At 27.3% G+C, this 16,624-nt stretch overlaps 3 protein-coding genes across 3 annotated transcripts; 2 read left to right on the top strand and 1 right to left on the bottom strand.

Moving 5' to 3' along the window:
- Nucleotides 1-2,234: 2,234 nt before the first annotated feature.
- Nucleotides 2,235-9,863, top strand: PmUG01_13031600 (protein kinase, putative; the record flags this gene model as incomplete). Its single annotated transcript, XM_029007298.1, has 5 exons — nucleotides 2,235-2,313; nucleotides 2,544-2,667; nucleotides 2,821-8,809; nucleotides 9,058-9,192; nucleotides 9,573-9,863. The coding sequence occupies 5 exons, from the start codon at nucleotides 2,235-2,237 to the stop codon at nucleotides 9,861-9,863; spliced, it is 6,618 nt and encodes a 2,205-aa protein (XP_028863702.1).
- Nucleotides 9,864-11,228: 1,365 nt separating this feature from the next.
- PmUG01_13031500 (peptide chain release factor 1, putative) lies at nucleotides 11,229-13,495 on the top strand (the record flags this gene model as incomplete). The annotated part of the gene is made up of 8 exons (XM_029007297.1): nucleotides 11,229-11,276; nucleotides 11,636-11,779; nucleotides 12,254-12,298; nucleotides 12,438-12,584; nucleotides 12,688-12,825; nucleotides 12,945-13,009; nucleotides 13,121-13,229; nucleotides 13,358-13,495. The coding sequence occupies 8 exons, from the start codon at nucleotides 11,229-11,231 to the stop codon at nucleotides 13,493-13,495; spliced, it is 834 nt and encodes a 277-aa protein (XP_028863701.1).
- Nucleotides 13,496-14,277: 782 nt separating this feature from the next.
- PmUG01_13031400 (conserved protein, unknown function) lies at nucleotides 14,278-15,492 on the bottom strand (the record flags this gene model as incomplete). The annotated part of the gene is made up of 1 exon (XM_029007296.1): nucleotides 14,278-15,492. The coding sequence occupies one exon, from the start codon at nucleotides 15,490-15,492 to the stop codon at nucleotides 14,278-14,280; it is 1,215 nt and encodes a 404-aa protein (XP_028863700.1).
- Between the last annotated feature and the right edge of the window lie 1,132 nt (nucleotides 15,493-16,624).

The raw sequence follows: 16,624 nt of genomic DNA, 5'->3' as shown, positions 1-16,624 counted from the left end.
CTTTAATTTAACATTATAACGGGATCTTTTAAAAGATAGCGCAAATTTATTGTAATTACATAAATGTTTTCTTTTTTTTTTTTTTTTTATGTTCCCTTCTTTAAACCTCCTTATAAATGTTTCTGTAAATTTGTTTTATCATTTTTACAAGACCTCTTCATTATTATCATAAATTTATACTTGAATAATTCTAAAAGGTACTTCAAAGACAAAAGATATTTACTTATGTACATTAACCGCTACGTAATAATTTCATAAAGAACACTAAAAAAATAAAATAAAGTAAGTCATGTTTAGTTTTTCCTTTTATTACTTAAGTGTAAACAAAACTATTAATGTTTATTTTATACTTTAAGGGAATATTATATATGGCACCATATAATACGTTTGCATTAAATTAAAAATGGAGGGCACTCTTTTTTAGCTCAGTAATAATTAGAAATTAAAAAAAAAAAAAAGAAAGAATGAAATAAAGAAATAAAGGATAGGAAATTACAAATATATGGAAAAAACAAACAGACTTGTCTTATTTTAATTTGGAAGGAAAAAAAGTCCCTATTTTTTACTACATATTCCTAGTTAATTTTTTTTTTTTTTTTTTTTTTTTTTTTTTGTTAATCTAAGATAACTTTAAAACTATAAAAAAGAAATATGAAGTCGAATATATTTCTTCGACTGCTAATTAAAAATGTGAGCAATGCATAAGTGGGCACATAACGAAGGATTTATATAAAATATAAATAAAGCTTCAGCTAAAAATATACAATAAATGGTATTTATGTGCATTTTTGAATTCCCCTTATGATGTAAAATGTTGTCTAATACTTCCAAAAAATACAAAAAAGAATTATTTACATATATATATATATATATATAGGAGCATCATTTGCAATATTTACACTTGATCAAATTAATTTCCTTTTTTCCATTTACCTATTTTATGAATTCACATATTCGTAAAAATAAAAAACAAATAATCAGTACAGTGGCAAAAGGACAATTAAACTGGAACCCACATATCGTATATGTGTATATGTATACGTATAAGAACAATATATACATATACATATACATATACGCGTAAATATATATGTAAATCTTTGTACATGCATATACGCTTATGTGCGTATACAAAACTTGGCCATTTTTCAGCCTATTTAAGTATCACGTTAAGGTAATTCAATGGGAATAAAATAAATAAAAAGAGGCTATTAAATTTGTGCCGCAAAAAATTAGAAATAGAAGCTGCATAAAATTACAGGCCTTCATAATTTACAAATGTGCGCTAACTCGTCGAACAGTATATGTATACATAATACGTATATCTGTAATATATATATAAATACGTAATAAGTTATATCGAAAGAAAAACACGAACCCCAAAAAAAAAAAAGAAAAAAAAAAGAAAAAAAAAAGGCATTATTTGACTATAAAAACAAAAATGAATTTAGAAAATTTTACACTTTTTAAGAAATGGGCCGTTATTTTTTGCTTAAATGTTAATACTGACACTGACACTAATACTAACAATATTAATATTAATATTAATATTAATTTTTTTTGTTTTTCCTTTTTATTTCCTTCTAGGAGTAATTCACCTAGTGCAACATAAATTTTTGTTTTAATTTGAAGAAAAAATTATAATTATCTAGTGGAACATAATGGAAGATTTAGGTATAATTATTTACATTTTGTGTAGTATATACATTTACTCTCTTTTTTTTTTCCGCTTCGGCGATTATATATATGAAGGGTAAAATTAAGTAGGTGTTGTTATAATTTAAGAGAAACCACATTTAAAGAAAAAAGGAAAATTAAAAAAAAAAGTAAAAGAAAAAAAAAAAAAAAAAATATATGTATATATATATATATATATATATATACAAGAAGTGTATACGTTATAAATTTATCCATACATATTCTGTTTATATAGTTCTAAATGTGTGAGCATCCCAATCTACGCGCATAATACGCATAGTCATATGCGTTCATGTTAATATATATATATATGTGCATAAGATGAAGCTCAACATAGTTTAAAATGAGCAAGATGAAAAGGCAAACGAATGAGTGAATCATGTTAAAAAAGATTCCTTTTAAAAAAAGGCTCTTCAAAAATATTTCAATAAAAATCGCTCTAAAGAAGTCTGTTTTGAAGTTTGCTTTTCCTTCTTTTTCGTTTTTTTTTTTTTTTTTTTTTAAAAATTATTTCCAAATTTTTTTAAGATTTTAACATGCCGCAGGAGAGTATTGCAGAAAGGGAAAATAATAGGAAGAGGAAAAAAAAAAAATCAAGAAATATTAAGTATAATGGTGTTATAAAAATCGAAGAAAAAAAAACAAACAAAAAATTACGAATTATGTGCACTTTTTTTTTTTTTTTTTTTTTTTTTTAAATGTACATTAAATGGACATGTTTCTCTTTTCCTCTATCAATAATGTGATAGTGTAATGTGAGTTGGAGAGGGTGCACACGTATATTGTATAATTTTGTATTTATATATGTATGTATGTATTTACGCCCCATGTGTGCATTTTTGCAGAGAACAAAAAGAAGGGGAAATCGAAGAGATGCGAGGAAGAAGACAAGCAGTTGTACAAGGATCAAGTAGAAGAAATTTTAGCGCTTAATCATATTTACTTCCCGATATATGTAGAAAATGCTGGGTAAGGAAAAGGAGAACAACAGAGGGTTTTTTTTCCTAACCATGCATATTTTTCCCTACTGTGCATATTTTTCACACCGTGCTTGTTCTTTTCATTGTACACTTTGTATCCCTGGATATTTCTTCATGTTCTTCTGCCTCTTCCCCCTTACAGACACGTGAAAGAAGGCGATCTACCGAAGGAATTGATGAGAAAGGAGGAATTTATAAAAAAGAACAAGGAGTTGTGTTCGAGTGTACTTATTGATATGAATGATGAAATAAATTTAAATAATTGCTTAAAGTTTTGTATCTTTTTTAATTATGACACATCTTTTCCAAAATATAAAGTGCTGTTTTGTTGTGATAATAAATACCCTTATTCGTATCCAAATATAACCATATATACAAATAATGCACTAAGTGAGCAACAAACAAATTATATCAGTTCAAATATAAAAATGATATGCGCAAAAAATTATGGACGAATTACTTTATTTGATGTATGTATTTTTTTAAATGAATATTTAAATATAAGGTTAAGTGATGGTTTTAAGAGCCTATGGGAAGAAATGAATCATAGACTAGATGATAGTTTAAATTCTAAGGAGGGTGAACACTCAAGCAATGATAATACGCGTGAATGTGCTAATAATAAAGATGCATTGTTTGGTGTTCATTACGTACAAGAGGGGAATACTCAAAGGTTAGACGGTGTGGAAGATGGAAACGGTACGGGTAACGAGGGTAACACAGACTATGAGGATGATATAGACCATATAGACGATTTGCACAATGTGCACGGTACATGCTATACTGCAGATACAACATATGGTAACATAAACATCAACAAGAATAGTAGCAATTGTAGTGTTATACGTATTATTAATTCTCGTACAGAAGAGAACTATATTTTGAACATGCACAATTTTAGTAGTATCTCAGGTTTTTGCTCTTTAAACAGTTATATTGGAAGTGATAACTTGAATGGTAGAAAAAGAATAAAACGTGAAAAGAGAGTAATAGTTAACGGTGATAATGAGAAGAAAAAAAAGGAACAAGAGGAATTAAATTTGAATGAACTTCCCAAAATTTACCCTGAACAAAGTTTAATAATAAAAAAACATTCATACAATAATATTAAAAATTTTCATATAATTAAAAAAGTACCTATTAGTTATTACAAAAATATGCTTATAGGAAAACATATTGTAGATACTAATTTATATGTTATTTATACATATGTAACTTTAAATCTTTTTCATTTTTTAACTTTTTTTTTGAACCATATTTTATTTTGTAGTAGGGGGTATAACCTATTTTGTAACATTTTAAACGATAAAAAAAAAAAAGGAAAAAATAACAAAAAAAAAAATGAACAACTTTTGCAAGATTTTATAAATGATATATTATATAATACTTATAGTGATAAGAGTAAATACAAAATAATTGATTTCTCATCTATTAATTATTTTTGTAATGAGTACCAATATTATGCTAAAAAAAAATGTATTCTGAACATTGCAAGAAATGAAAAAAGTTTATTTCAAATTCTGAATGACTTAGATTTTGCTCGTTTAAAAAAGATCATTAATCATTACAAGATAATTCAGAAAATGAATTTAAAAAGAATTCTTAGGGAGCTAGCCAGATTATCAAAAATTCAACACAAATATTTAGCTAGGTATCATATATCATGGATACAAAAAGAAGAAGAGGCTCTTCTAAATGAGGAAATAATTGAACAGGGAAACATGCACAAAATTATAGAGTTAATGAAGATTCTAATTTTATGCAGGGCTTCAGAGAAGTCCGATCTTGTAGAAGAGCAGACACGAGTTGTATCTTCCTCTTTTAGTGGTTCTACCAAGAAAATGGAGGAGCCAGTGCAGCAGATTAGCAGTGTTAGAAGCGGTGGTAGAAGCGGTGGTAGAAGTGGTAGTAGAAGTGGTAGTAGAAGTGGTAGTGGATCTAGCAGCGTCTGTAACGGTGAAGGCAAGAGAAAAGGTAAACGGCGGGGGAAAAAGCGTAAAGACAAAAAGGGAAGTGCACACAGGAGCACACGCACACCAAAAGGAAACGAAAACAATTTAAACGATGCTCATTCGTTACATGGTAGTGGTAACTGGGACCATTTTAGACACGATAAGAATTCTACTACAAACGAACAGAAGGTGCGTAGATTAGCAGGGGGAAAGCAAAATGAATCTTCTACATATCATGCTAAGGAAAATGAAAGTAGAGAAGAATATGACAAGAGATACGACAAAATTTTAAGCAAAAGAAAAGGAATTTTGCCTTTTTTAAAAAAAGGGAACACAAAACATTATAATTATGAAAATAGCAATTATTCCTCTGAGGATATGGAAAAAGTGAAATATATTGAAAATTTGCTAAAGAAAAAAGAAAAGAAATATAAAGTATTATATGTACCATGCGAATATTGCAAAGGACAAATACTGGAAAAAGAAATTGAGAGAAATTTTTTTCAAAATAATAAGTATCTTATATGGAATGTGTTTAGACAAATTTTAGAATCCGTAAGTTATTTACATAGGCGAAATATATATGTCAAAAATTTGAATACGCAAAATATGTACTTAGATAATGATGAGTATGGGGCACATATCAAAATTGTAAATTATAGTGTGTGTGATATGATTGATTACATTTACTTTTATCAATACTCGTATAACCATAGAGGGTCCTCTTACTTTTCCAGTATGATGAAAGAGCTTTATAATAGTCTGGAAATTGCCAGTGATAGTGACAAAAGGGAAGACAAGGTTGATGCGCAGTTTGGAATGGACAAAGGTAAGGAGGGGCAGTCAAAGGAAGGGTGTGAGAGTTCCTCTGAACATGCGGGAGAGAGAAGCAGAAGGAGGGAAAAAGATAACACGGGTCATGGTGGAAAGGTCAAAAAAAGGAATTGGCGTTTTTTTGAAAATTACTGGAAAACTTATGCAAAAAAAAAATTAATGGATGATGATAGGAATCATAATAGTAGTACAAGTGACAAACCAAAAGAATACGAAGAATTTTACATGTATTCTTATAATCAATATTTTTATAGTAGTTTGAATAAGAAAAAATATGATTATGAGGAGCTGGATATGTTCTCCCTAGGACTAGTGCTATACGAATTATTGCACGAACCATTCAAAACAAATAAAGAGAAATTACAGCATATAAAAAATATGATTGACACAAAATCCTTTTTGGATAATTTTACCATATATGTAGATAATAACGCATTAAAAGTTTTAAAGTATATTTTTATTAACACCATTAATTATCAAACTGGTGAGAGCATAGAAACGTTAAAATATTCAAACATACCAAATATACCAAGCGTAGCAAATAAATCAGGCGTACCAAATATGTCAAATGTTAGTCTCGAAATTGAGGGTATGGACCCAGAACAGTTGGAAGAACAAAATGGTAAGAACAAAAAAAGTATTAGTAAGAAAAGGAATATGATTGTTTATAATTATAGAAAAGAAATTGTAAAATGTAACGATAGATTTAATATGATGCGAAAATATAAAAAAGAGGATTCTGAAATATTCTTAGAGAATACTGAAGATATTAAATTATTTCTAAAAGATAAATTAGATTCAAAATGTGCTAAAAGGAGGTCTGATCGTACAGCAGAATGGGACACATCGAATGAATATTTAGATAACTTAAAAAATGCATCTAATTTTGTGAAACAGCAAAATACAAATAAACCAAATAATTCTTATTTAAGAAATTCTAGTGCTACACAGGTTAAAAATAATTTAGTCAATAATAATAGAAGAGGAAGTGTAAAGGAAAGGGACTTCTTTGCAAGTGATGACGATTATGGTGTAAATGAAAATAATAATAAGGGCGTCTTTTCCCTTCCTCCGAGCAATAACATTAAAAATGATCATTGTACGGGAAACATGGATTTTAGAAATGTGCATAATGTGAAAAGGAGGCATAATGGTAATGCTACACATGTTGGTAGAACTGACAAGCGTAAACTTAACAATTGCAGCAATGGGAGGGCCATGCTAAATAATGGAATGAAGAGTGGTACAAGGGGCGGCCAAAATAATGGAAAAACTAGCGGCCTGTCCAGTGGTATAAAGAGTTTTCCCCCAAACGGTGGAACACTCGCCGGTGGCATAGCAAACAAAGTGGGAACGACCGTTAGAACTAGTAATGTCAAACATGAAAACATCAATACTAATAATATCAGTGGTATCGATGAAACCATGAGAGTACACAAAATAACAGCAGAGTGTTTGCTGAAGTGTCCGTTAATACCTATAGTAATACAGAGAGATTTATTTAAAAATTTTTTACAAAAATTAAAAATTAATTCTTCTATCGAATGCACAAATATTTTGAATGTTTTATTGTATAGTAATAATATATCGAAGGCTCTACCTTTTGACAGAAACAGTAATACATACCTTTATATGAACACATGTACATATGAATATGATGTTATTAATAGTTATATATTTGAATATTTCCATGTGGTTTTATCGAAGAAATATTCTTCTTATAACCAGCCTCTCGTTTTTCAATTATTAACAGAAAAAACTAAATTAAATTATGATAACACAACTGACAATAATGTTTTGCAAAAATTGCCCATCAAATTTATAAATAAAATGCATGTACTTAGAAACAAAACAGGGAAGGAAAATAATAAGATGGATTGTTCAAATTATGAAAAATTAAAAATTAGGAAAATGATTTTTAATGATAATTATGAAATATTATCAAAAAATGTAATTTTAAAAAAAAAAAAAAATGATCAAGGTGTTAGGTACTCTCTGGATTCCCTATTTAGGAGGGGCTCTTCTAAATTGAAAAAATTTAAGGGAAGGTACGAGCACAAGAGGGGAATCCCTCAGGAAGTAGCTTCAAATGGGCAAGTAAAGGACAGTGGAGATACAAGCGGCACGGATGAATGTGGAAGAGGTTTATCAAAAAAGAAAAATGGTGGTCATAAGGAGGAGCTCAGAGAAGGAAGAGGCATCATCGATAACGTACATTTGCGAGAGAATGCAATTAACAATAATTTGTCTACAGATAGCAAAAGGAGCTTGAAAAATATAAAAAAAGCAAAACAGTCAAATGAGGATGTATTAAATAATAAGGATTTATTATTAGAAACGAAAAACGCAGTAGGGGAAGAGAAACGTTGTAATATATTAAATAGATTTAACCAGAGAATTACTTTTATTGATAAAAATAATAAACTATTGTATATGCCATTTTGCCTTACAGAAGCATATGTGAATTTAATTCCACATTATATGTATAATAAAAATGTAACAAGCTCTTTTTCCTTTTTTCAAAATTATTTTTTGAAGAATGATAAAGAGAAAATTATACAGAGAGAAAATAGTATTATATATAATAATGTAATGACAGTTGATGATAAAAAGAAAATATACTTCACCATTCATGGATGTAATAATAAATATAGTAATAATGTCAACAATGATAATGAATATACAGAAGTAAATATTTCTCTTTGTATATATCAGCTAATTACCTTATACAATATATTGGATATATTTAACAAATTTGAAGGTTATTTGAAAAAGTTAATTATTAAATGGTCCCTTACAGATCTTCTTATATATGTAATCAAAGACATATTTGCACTAGAAAATGATGAAAAAACGTATTATATATATAACCAATTTCAAGATAAAAATATGAATTTTAAGAGTTTAAAAAAATTGCTTTATTTTATGGATGTTAATTGTGAAGAGAACATTTTAGAAATTCTCTACTCAGCAATATTCGAAGATAAAGATAATATAAACGACAGACTGAGAAATATTTGCAAAATATACTATATGATAAATCATAAAAATAAAAAATTTATAAAGTATATAATATCAACTATCATTTATTTAAATAACCTTTTTAATTATTTTAATAACGCTAAACATTTATTTGTTTGGGATTTTTTTATGAACAAATATCAACAAATATTTGCATTCTCTCTGGTCTTTAATATCTATTCTCAAGCAGATGAACAAAATTTATTATCCTTTGGCGGTGTATCAACTGATGTCTTTTCCAACCCAGAACAAATTTCATCCAAAACCATTTATAACTTTGTCTTTGAGATTTTTGTAGACTCCATTTCGAAGATTATGTTTCAAGTGCGCACTTTAAATTTTTACATATGCAAAATGCCAAGCATCAAACGATGGAATATTTGTGTGTGTGCAGCTAGCTTTTTTTTTTTTTTTTTTTTTTTTTGTGTTTCAATGTACCAGACTTGTTCATGCAATTTGTGCATTCACCCAAGTGTACATAGATGTTCACCTATATAACTGTAAGTATATGTATGTACATACCCCGCATGTACGTACACATATGAGTATACATATTTTTCCCTTCCTTTCAGGAGGTAAGAAGGAACAATTATTCCGACATGCCCATCGACTTTCACTCGCCGAGTGTTGTTATTACGACCAAGGCCCACAAGTTGCTGGTATACGCTTTTTCCTTGTACAACAACTTGATTCAGAAGAACATTCGGGTACGTGAAATGCGCAAAATAATGAATCATTGACACTTGCGCATTTTGTTTTGCTATGTTTTGTTTAGTTTTGCTATGTTTTGTTTAGTTTTGCTATGTTTTGTTTAGTTTTGCTTTGTTTTTGTTTTTTTTTCATTTTCCCCCATTTTTATGTCTCATTAGTCTGTTAATTTTTTTTATGTTCTCTCATTCATTATTTCATTCATTCTCTCACTTGTTAATTTATTTGTTTTTTCATTTTTCATTTTTCATTTTTCATTTTACATTTTTCATTTTACATTTTTCATTTTTCATTTTACATTTTTCATTTTTCATTTTTCATTTTACATTTTACATTTTACATTTTACATTTTTCATTGTCCCCATCTCGCTTCCAACAGTGCGAATGCAAAATAACGCCGGTCATTGAAACGTTCAAATTTGAGCAAGGCCTCTTGAGGTACAACAACATAAACATCCATGTGCAGATAAACCAAAGGATGAACTCAAGCACATCCATAAATATAGAAGACTATGAAGACACGGTGGAGAATATAACATCAAATGTTATTAGTGAGGGCCACATGAACATTATATACAGTACTCATATATTAAGATTAAATATCAAAAAGAATTTTGAAAATGAATCCTCCTTAATAAATTATATAAAACAGTTTTATGCCAAAAAGTGACAATTTGTATTCGTACATTAAGCTTTTTTTTTAGTGTCTCTTTTTTTATTATATAATATAATAAAATATTATAATATACGGTATTTTATTATATTATACGGTATTTTATTATATTATACAGTATTTTATTATATTATACAGTATTTTATTATATTATACAGTATTTTATTATATTATACAGTATTTTATTATATTATACAGTATTTTATTATATTATACATATTTTATTATATTATACAGTATTTTATTATATTATACAGTATTTTATATTATACAGTATTATATATATCTATATATTATACGTATTTTATTATATTATACAGTATTTTATTATATTATACAGTATTTTATATATTATACAGTATTTATTATATTACAGTATTTTATTATATTATACAGTATTTATTATACAGTATTTTATTATATTATACGTATTTTATTATATTACAGTATTTTATTACAGTATTTTATATCAGTATTTATTATATTTCAGTATTTTATTATATTTGTATTTTATTATATGTATCAGTATTTTGTATGTTAATATTTTTTTTTTTTTTTGTGATACCCGAATGTTTAAATGCGCTTGTTTGAATATTTATAAAATTCATCCTGCACTAATAACATTATATAATTAACTAATTTGCGCTTTTGCGTATGGCATCTTATTATACCTATTATAAAATTGAACTTTTTTTGTGCGCACTCTCTTGGTAGAAATATTTTTTCAAGGGCTCTTTTTTTTTCTCGGTGCGCCATGCGGACATATGCATATATATATATATATATATATATGTATATATATATACATATACATATACATATACATACATATGTATGTATACATAACGCTTGCGTACTGCAATTGCGTATATACACATATGCGCTCTCCCTTTTTTATTTTTTTTTTTTGTAATATCGCATCATATATCGTATTTGCTTATTTTACACTTTTTTTCATTTTCGAATATTCGGCATTCTACTCAAAAGTGATTAAGCCTGGAATAAAAATTTGAAGTGCACAATTAAACATAAAACAAAATAAAAATAAAAATAAAATTTATTATACAATGAAAAATTAGTAAGTATATAAAAAAACTGTAAAAATCGTAAAATAGAAAAATAAAAGAGGAGAGCACCAAATGAATACGAATAAGTTTTAAAGAGATTAGCGTACCCCTTTTCCTCTTAAAATTATGAACAGGGTACTTTTTGTGGGTTACCTTTTATTATGCGGTTTTCCTATTTATGTATCCAACTTTTATATAGATAAAGTACCATACATTAGTAAATCTTATAAATATATCTCATTTTACCGAAAAAAAAAGAAAAAAAACAATCTTTTTGTACAAGCACTTGTTTAAAATGCAGCTTTATATGTGTAAAAACTGCGAATGGAAGATTTACTATGCAGTAGACAACTTGATATATAATCAAAGAAATGAACTTTTGCGTTAATATATTGTTGCTTATATTTACGTATGTACAATGTGTGTACATGTGTGCATGTGTGTGTATGTTTGTGTATGTTTGTGCATATCGAGAGGACTGGTCATCATACGTTAAAGAGAAATGCAAAATTCATAATTCTGCTAGTCCAAAAAATGATAACTTTGTTTTACTGCATTATTCCCTTTCATGTTACATAAATTTGCCACATTTTACCATAATTTAATTTATTTCATTATATTATAACCTTAATTAATTAATTATTTATTTTTTTTTTCCGAAAGAAAAAAGACTTTATAAAAAGAGCGGCAGAAAAAAAAAAGGATATTTTTAAAAGGAATGTCTTTCACTTATTTATAAAAAAAGAAGAGAATGAGTTTTTTGAGAACAAGAATCTTATACGCATTGAGTTTCGACCCGGAGTGGGGGGAGAAGAAGCCTTGTCGTGGTCAAGGGATTTGTTAAAAGTGATGAGAAAAGAAGAAATATTCGTATATGTGCACACACATATATGCATGTATACGTACATGTACATATGCATATATATGCATACATGTATATATGTGTACGCATTATGATCATTTTTAAATTTGAGCTATGTAAAACCTACGTAAAGTTATTTGCCCTTTTTTTTGTTTGTTATGTTTCCGTTTATGTATATGTGTATGCATATTAGTATGAATATTAGCATGCATATTAGTATGTATATTAACATGCATATTAGTATGTATATTAGCATGCATATTAGTATGTATATTAACATGCATATTAGTATGTATATTAACATGCATATTAGTATGTATATTAACATGCATATTAGTATGTATATTAACATACATATTAGTATGAATATTAGCATGCATATTAGTATTTATATTAACATGCATATTAGTAAGTTTATTTTAATTTATTTTACTTTTATTTTGCTTCCCACTCGTAAGACATATAAAACTTTTGCAGAAAAGTACAACTGCACAGTTAAAAAAGTTCAAGTAAAAAAAAAAAAAAAAGAAAAAAAAGGAATATTTCAATCTAGTACATTATAATTTACAATACTAACGTTTTTAAAGTAAAAACTTTTGTACACTTATGTGGCTCGTTCTAAATTATATTCCTTCTTTTTAGGACATTAGCGAATCTTTAGTGGTTAGTTCAAATGATAACATAAATATAAATAAATGCGGAAAGGAAATTAATATAAGCCTGTTCGATCTTTTCAAAAATGAAGGAGGAGTTCACCAAGTTAAGAGGATACCGAAAAATGAGTCAAAGGCAAGCAAAGAATAACGAAAAGTAGCAAAAAAAAAAAAAAAAAAAAAAAAAAAAATTGCACGAATGTTCATTTATATTTCAATTATTATTTTTATTTTAAAAGGCTAAAATTCACTCGTCAACTGCTACAATTGCAATTTTTTTACACAAACATAATGAAAGCAAGAACAAAATTAATTCGAAAGATATGAAAGTTACTACATTCAGGTCGAGTAAACCAGGGGGACAAAATGTCAACAAGGTAAGCTTACCAAAAAAAAAAAAAAAAAAAAAAAAAAAAAGGAAGCAAATAACGGAGTAAATGTAAATATACCCTAAGTGTAATTTCTGCGTATAATTTTCTTTCCGTTTTTTTCATAGATTGAATCAGGTGTCCGAATTTTGCATAAGCCTACCGGGATACAATCTGAATGCCAAGAGGAAAGGTCATAAAAAGAAAGTAGATACTTTTCTAAGTTTTTTGAAAAGACAAAAAAAAAATGACAATTTCAGTGTTTATCTTTTTATTTTTGACTTTTTTTTTCTACTCTTTGTAGGACCCAAGAGTTAAACAAAAGAATTGCCATGAAAAGATTAATTCTTAAAATACAAGAACAGAAAATTAAGGATAGCATAAATTTGCTTCAAAATGAAAGATCTAAATTGGTAATTTTTTTTTTTTTTGTATTTATTTTGCAATTTAGCTAACTGGTATGCACAAATGTTAAGGGAAATATTTTGGTGAGTCATCTATCAAATTTTTTTTTTTTTTTTCCCCAAACTGTCTGTTATAGGTAAAAGAAAGCAATAGAAGCAACAGAATAAGAACATACAACTTTTTCAGAGGGTATATAACGGATCATGTAACAAAAAGAAAGTTGGAGTTAATGTACTTTGAAAGGGCTAGACTGGAATATTTGTTGAATATATAATTTTGGGTTAGTTATAAGTAAGGCTTATTATTTTAAGCTGAGGAATAAAAACAGAAAAATGAGTGTCATCATATATGTATGTACATATGTATGCATGTGTGTGCATGTATGATCATGTAAGTACATACATGTGCACATATATTTATGCTCTCAAACATACACACATGAGTGGGATGATGCTAAATGGGGGTAAAATGCAGAGCATAAAAACTGTCAAAAATTTTTAAACATGAAGTATAGAATAAATAAAAATTTTCTATTTTTATTTGTATAAACTAGGTAATAATGCATTACTTAGAAAATACATCATAAAAAGGAACGCAATCATGTAATGCAGTTTGGATAAGAGATGAACGGGGAATTGCACACGTGTGTAAATAAATAAATAAATATATGTATATGTATATGTATATGTACACATAAACGTGCCCAAATATGAGCAGTAATGCCCAATCCACTACATATACAGGAGTTATATCGTTACAGCTCTGCCGTTAACTCGGAGGAGTTTTATTTTGCCATAATTACAAATAAAGCGCCTATTAGCTTAACGTCATAAAAAAAAAAAAAATTAAAAAAATTGACGAGATTACCAAATATGCAAAAAATACAAAGTATGCGCTAAGAACACAAAATATACGAAGAGTGCGCAAAATACAATTTGAAAAAAAAACGAAAAAAAAAAAAAAAAAAAAATCATACGATTTACGTACGTCCAATTAATTACCTATATAAATGTATAACAACAGAGATATGTGTTGAAATGTGTTTGAAAGAAAAAACTACATCAAGGAACACTTATTTTTTATGACAGAATTGAGGCTTTTTTTTTTTTTTTTTTCCTCAGCAATTTCTTTTGTACATGTTATAACTTTTCCTATTTTTAATGGTTCCCAAAATTTCTTTTGAGCATATTTTGAATGATAGAAATAATCAACTGAAACATCACGACCTGCTTTATTTAAAATACAATTATTACCACCTGGGTGATGATTTAGAATTGTTGTTACGTCATAAACGTTTTGATTTGCAACAACCCAACAATCATTTACTTGACAATGCCTTTTTATTTCACATTCTGTAAAATATTCTTTATATTTTATGTAGTTATAATATGTAAAAAAATTTTTTTCATTTTCACCTTCCGAATTTGTTGTACTCTTACTTCTACTGATAAGAGCATTTAGTGCATTATATTTATCGTCCTTAGTGTTGATATTATTATTTGTGTTTTCTTCTTCTGTGCTTAAAATTAAATGCTTGTAATTTTTATCATTACCTTGGGGAGTTGAGTGATATGTTTTTTTACTACCTTTTGTTAATGTCTTATCAACTCTTTCTTTACCTTCTCCCCCATCCCCTTTGCTCATTTGTTCTTCCATTTTCTGATGACGAATGGACAGTAAGATTTCACGAGCCTTTTTTTTCAATTGCATAGCTAATTTCATTTCATTTTGACAAATTCTTAAATTGTGTTTTTTATATTTTTTATACTTTCTGTATAAACTTTTTCTTTTTATTTTGCACTTTTTACATATCATAGAAAAACATACATCCTCACAATAGTTACATGCATTACAGTTTTTGTTATTATCATCTTTACTTGAAGGGAAAAAAATGGGGAGTGAAAAATCATTTTTACTTATGCCTTCGTATGTACATAAGTTGTTACTATTTTCCTTTTCGAATATGTTTTCCGTCTTTTCTGCCTTTCCCCCTCGTTCTTCAGCTTTTCCAGAATTTTCATAATTTTGATATTTTTTATATTTTTTACAATTTTCACAATTTTCCAATATTTTTTTTATTTTACTTTCTATATCTATTACATGGTCTTTTTCTATGTTTATGCAATTTAATTTTCCTAATAAACTTCCATCATTTTCTTTTCCCTGCGCACACGTATCCATGATTGCTTCACCCCTTACACATTGTACGTCTGTTGTCGTTCCTGCTGCTGCTTCTTCACTTTCCTCCTCAGAATCTTCATTCTGTTCCATTTTGAAACAAATATATTCTAAGGTGTATGAAGTTGAGTGTATTTTATTCTATCTTAATTTATCTTATTTTATCTTATTTTATCTTATTCTATCTTATTCTATCTTATTTTATCTTATTTTATCTTATTTTATCTTATTTTATCTTATTTTATCTTATTCTATCTTATTCTATCTTATTTTATCTTATTTTATCTTATTTTATATTATTTTATCTTATTCTATCTTATTCTATCTTATTCTATCTTATTTTATCTTATTCTATCTTATTCTATCTTATTTCATCTCTTATATCATCCTATTTCATCTTATTTTACCTTATTTTATCTAATTTTTATGTTTATGTTATTTTATGTTCCTTTATTTATTTATTTTTTTTATTTATTGGTTGGCTGAATTGTTTTTTTTTTTTTTTTTTTTTTAATCATTTTTTATTTTAGCTTAGTCTCACGATTTGCCATATAAATCATTATTTTTCTTTCACAAAACAGTCGTTTCCTTTTAGCACATAGTATATAAAAAAGGCAATTACATGACTTCACCTTCTTTTCCTATGGGAAGTTTTTGCTGTAATATTAGCACAATTTTTCATATACACACCTCCTCCGTATATATAAAGTTTTTAATTATATTTTTCTATATATCGGGGTCTATGCATTTTAAAAAAAGAAAAAAAAAAGAACTTTCTTTAGGATTTAAATTTTATGTAGTAAAAGAACTGGTACATATATTATTTTATACGTTCAATGGCTTATTCGCTTATTTTTTTTTTTTTTTGTTCATTAGTATATTAGCTCGTTCGTTTGCACATGTTCGTTTGCACTTTATTTGTTCGTTTGCACATACTTATTTGTTCGTTTGCACATACTTATTTGTTCTGTTCTGCACATACTTATTTGTTCGTTTGCACATACTTATTTGTTCGTTTGCACATTTATTGTTCGTTTGCACATACTTATTTGTTCGTTTGCACATACTTATTTGTTCGTTTGCACATACTTATTTGTTCGTTTGCACATATACTTATTTCTTCGTTTCTTCGCTCCTTTACTTCTTCACTTCTTCGCTCCTTTACTTCTTCACTTCTTCACTTCTTCACTTCTTCACTTCTTCATTTTTTCAATTTTTCATTTAT

This window comes from Plasmodium malariae (genome assembly GCF_900090045.1).
Source record: "Plasmodium malariae genome assembly, chromosome: 13".
NCBI lineage: Eukaryota > Apicomplexa > Aconoidasida > Haemosporida > Plasmodiidae > Plasmodium > Plasmodium malariae.
The sequence above is the reverse complement of the archived record's forward strand: the minus strand, read 5'-3'. Positions and strand labels throughout refer to the sequence as shown.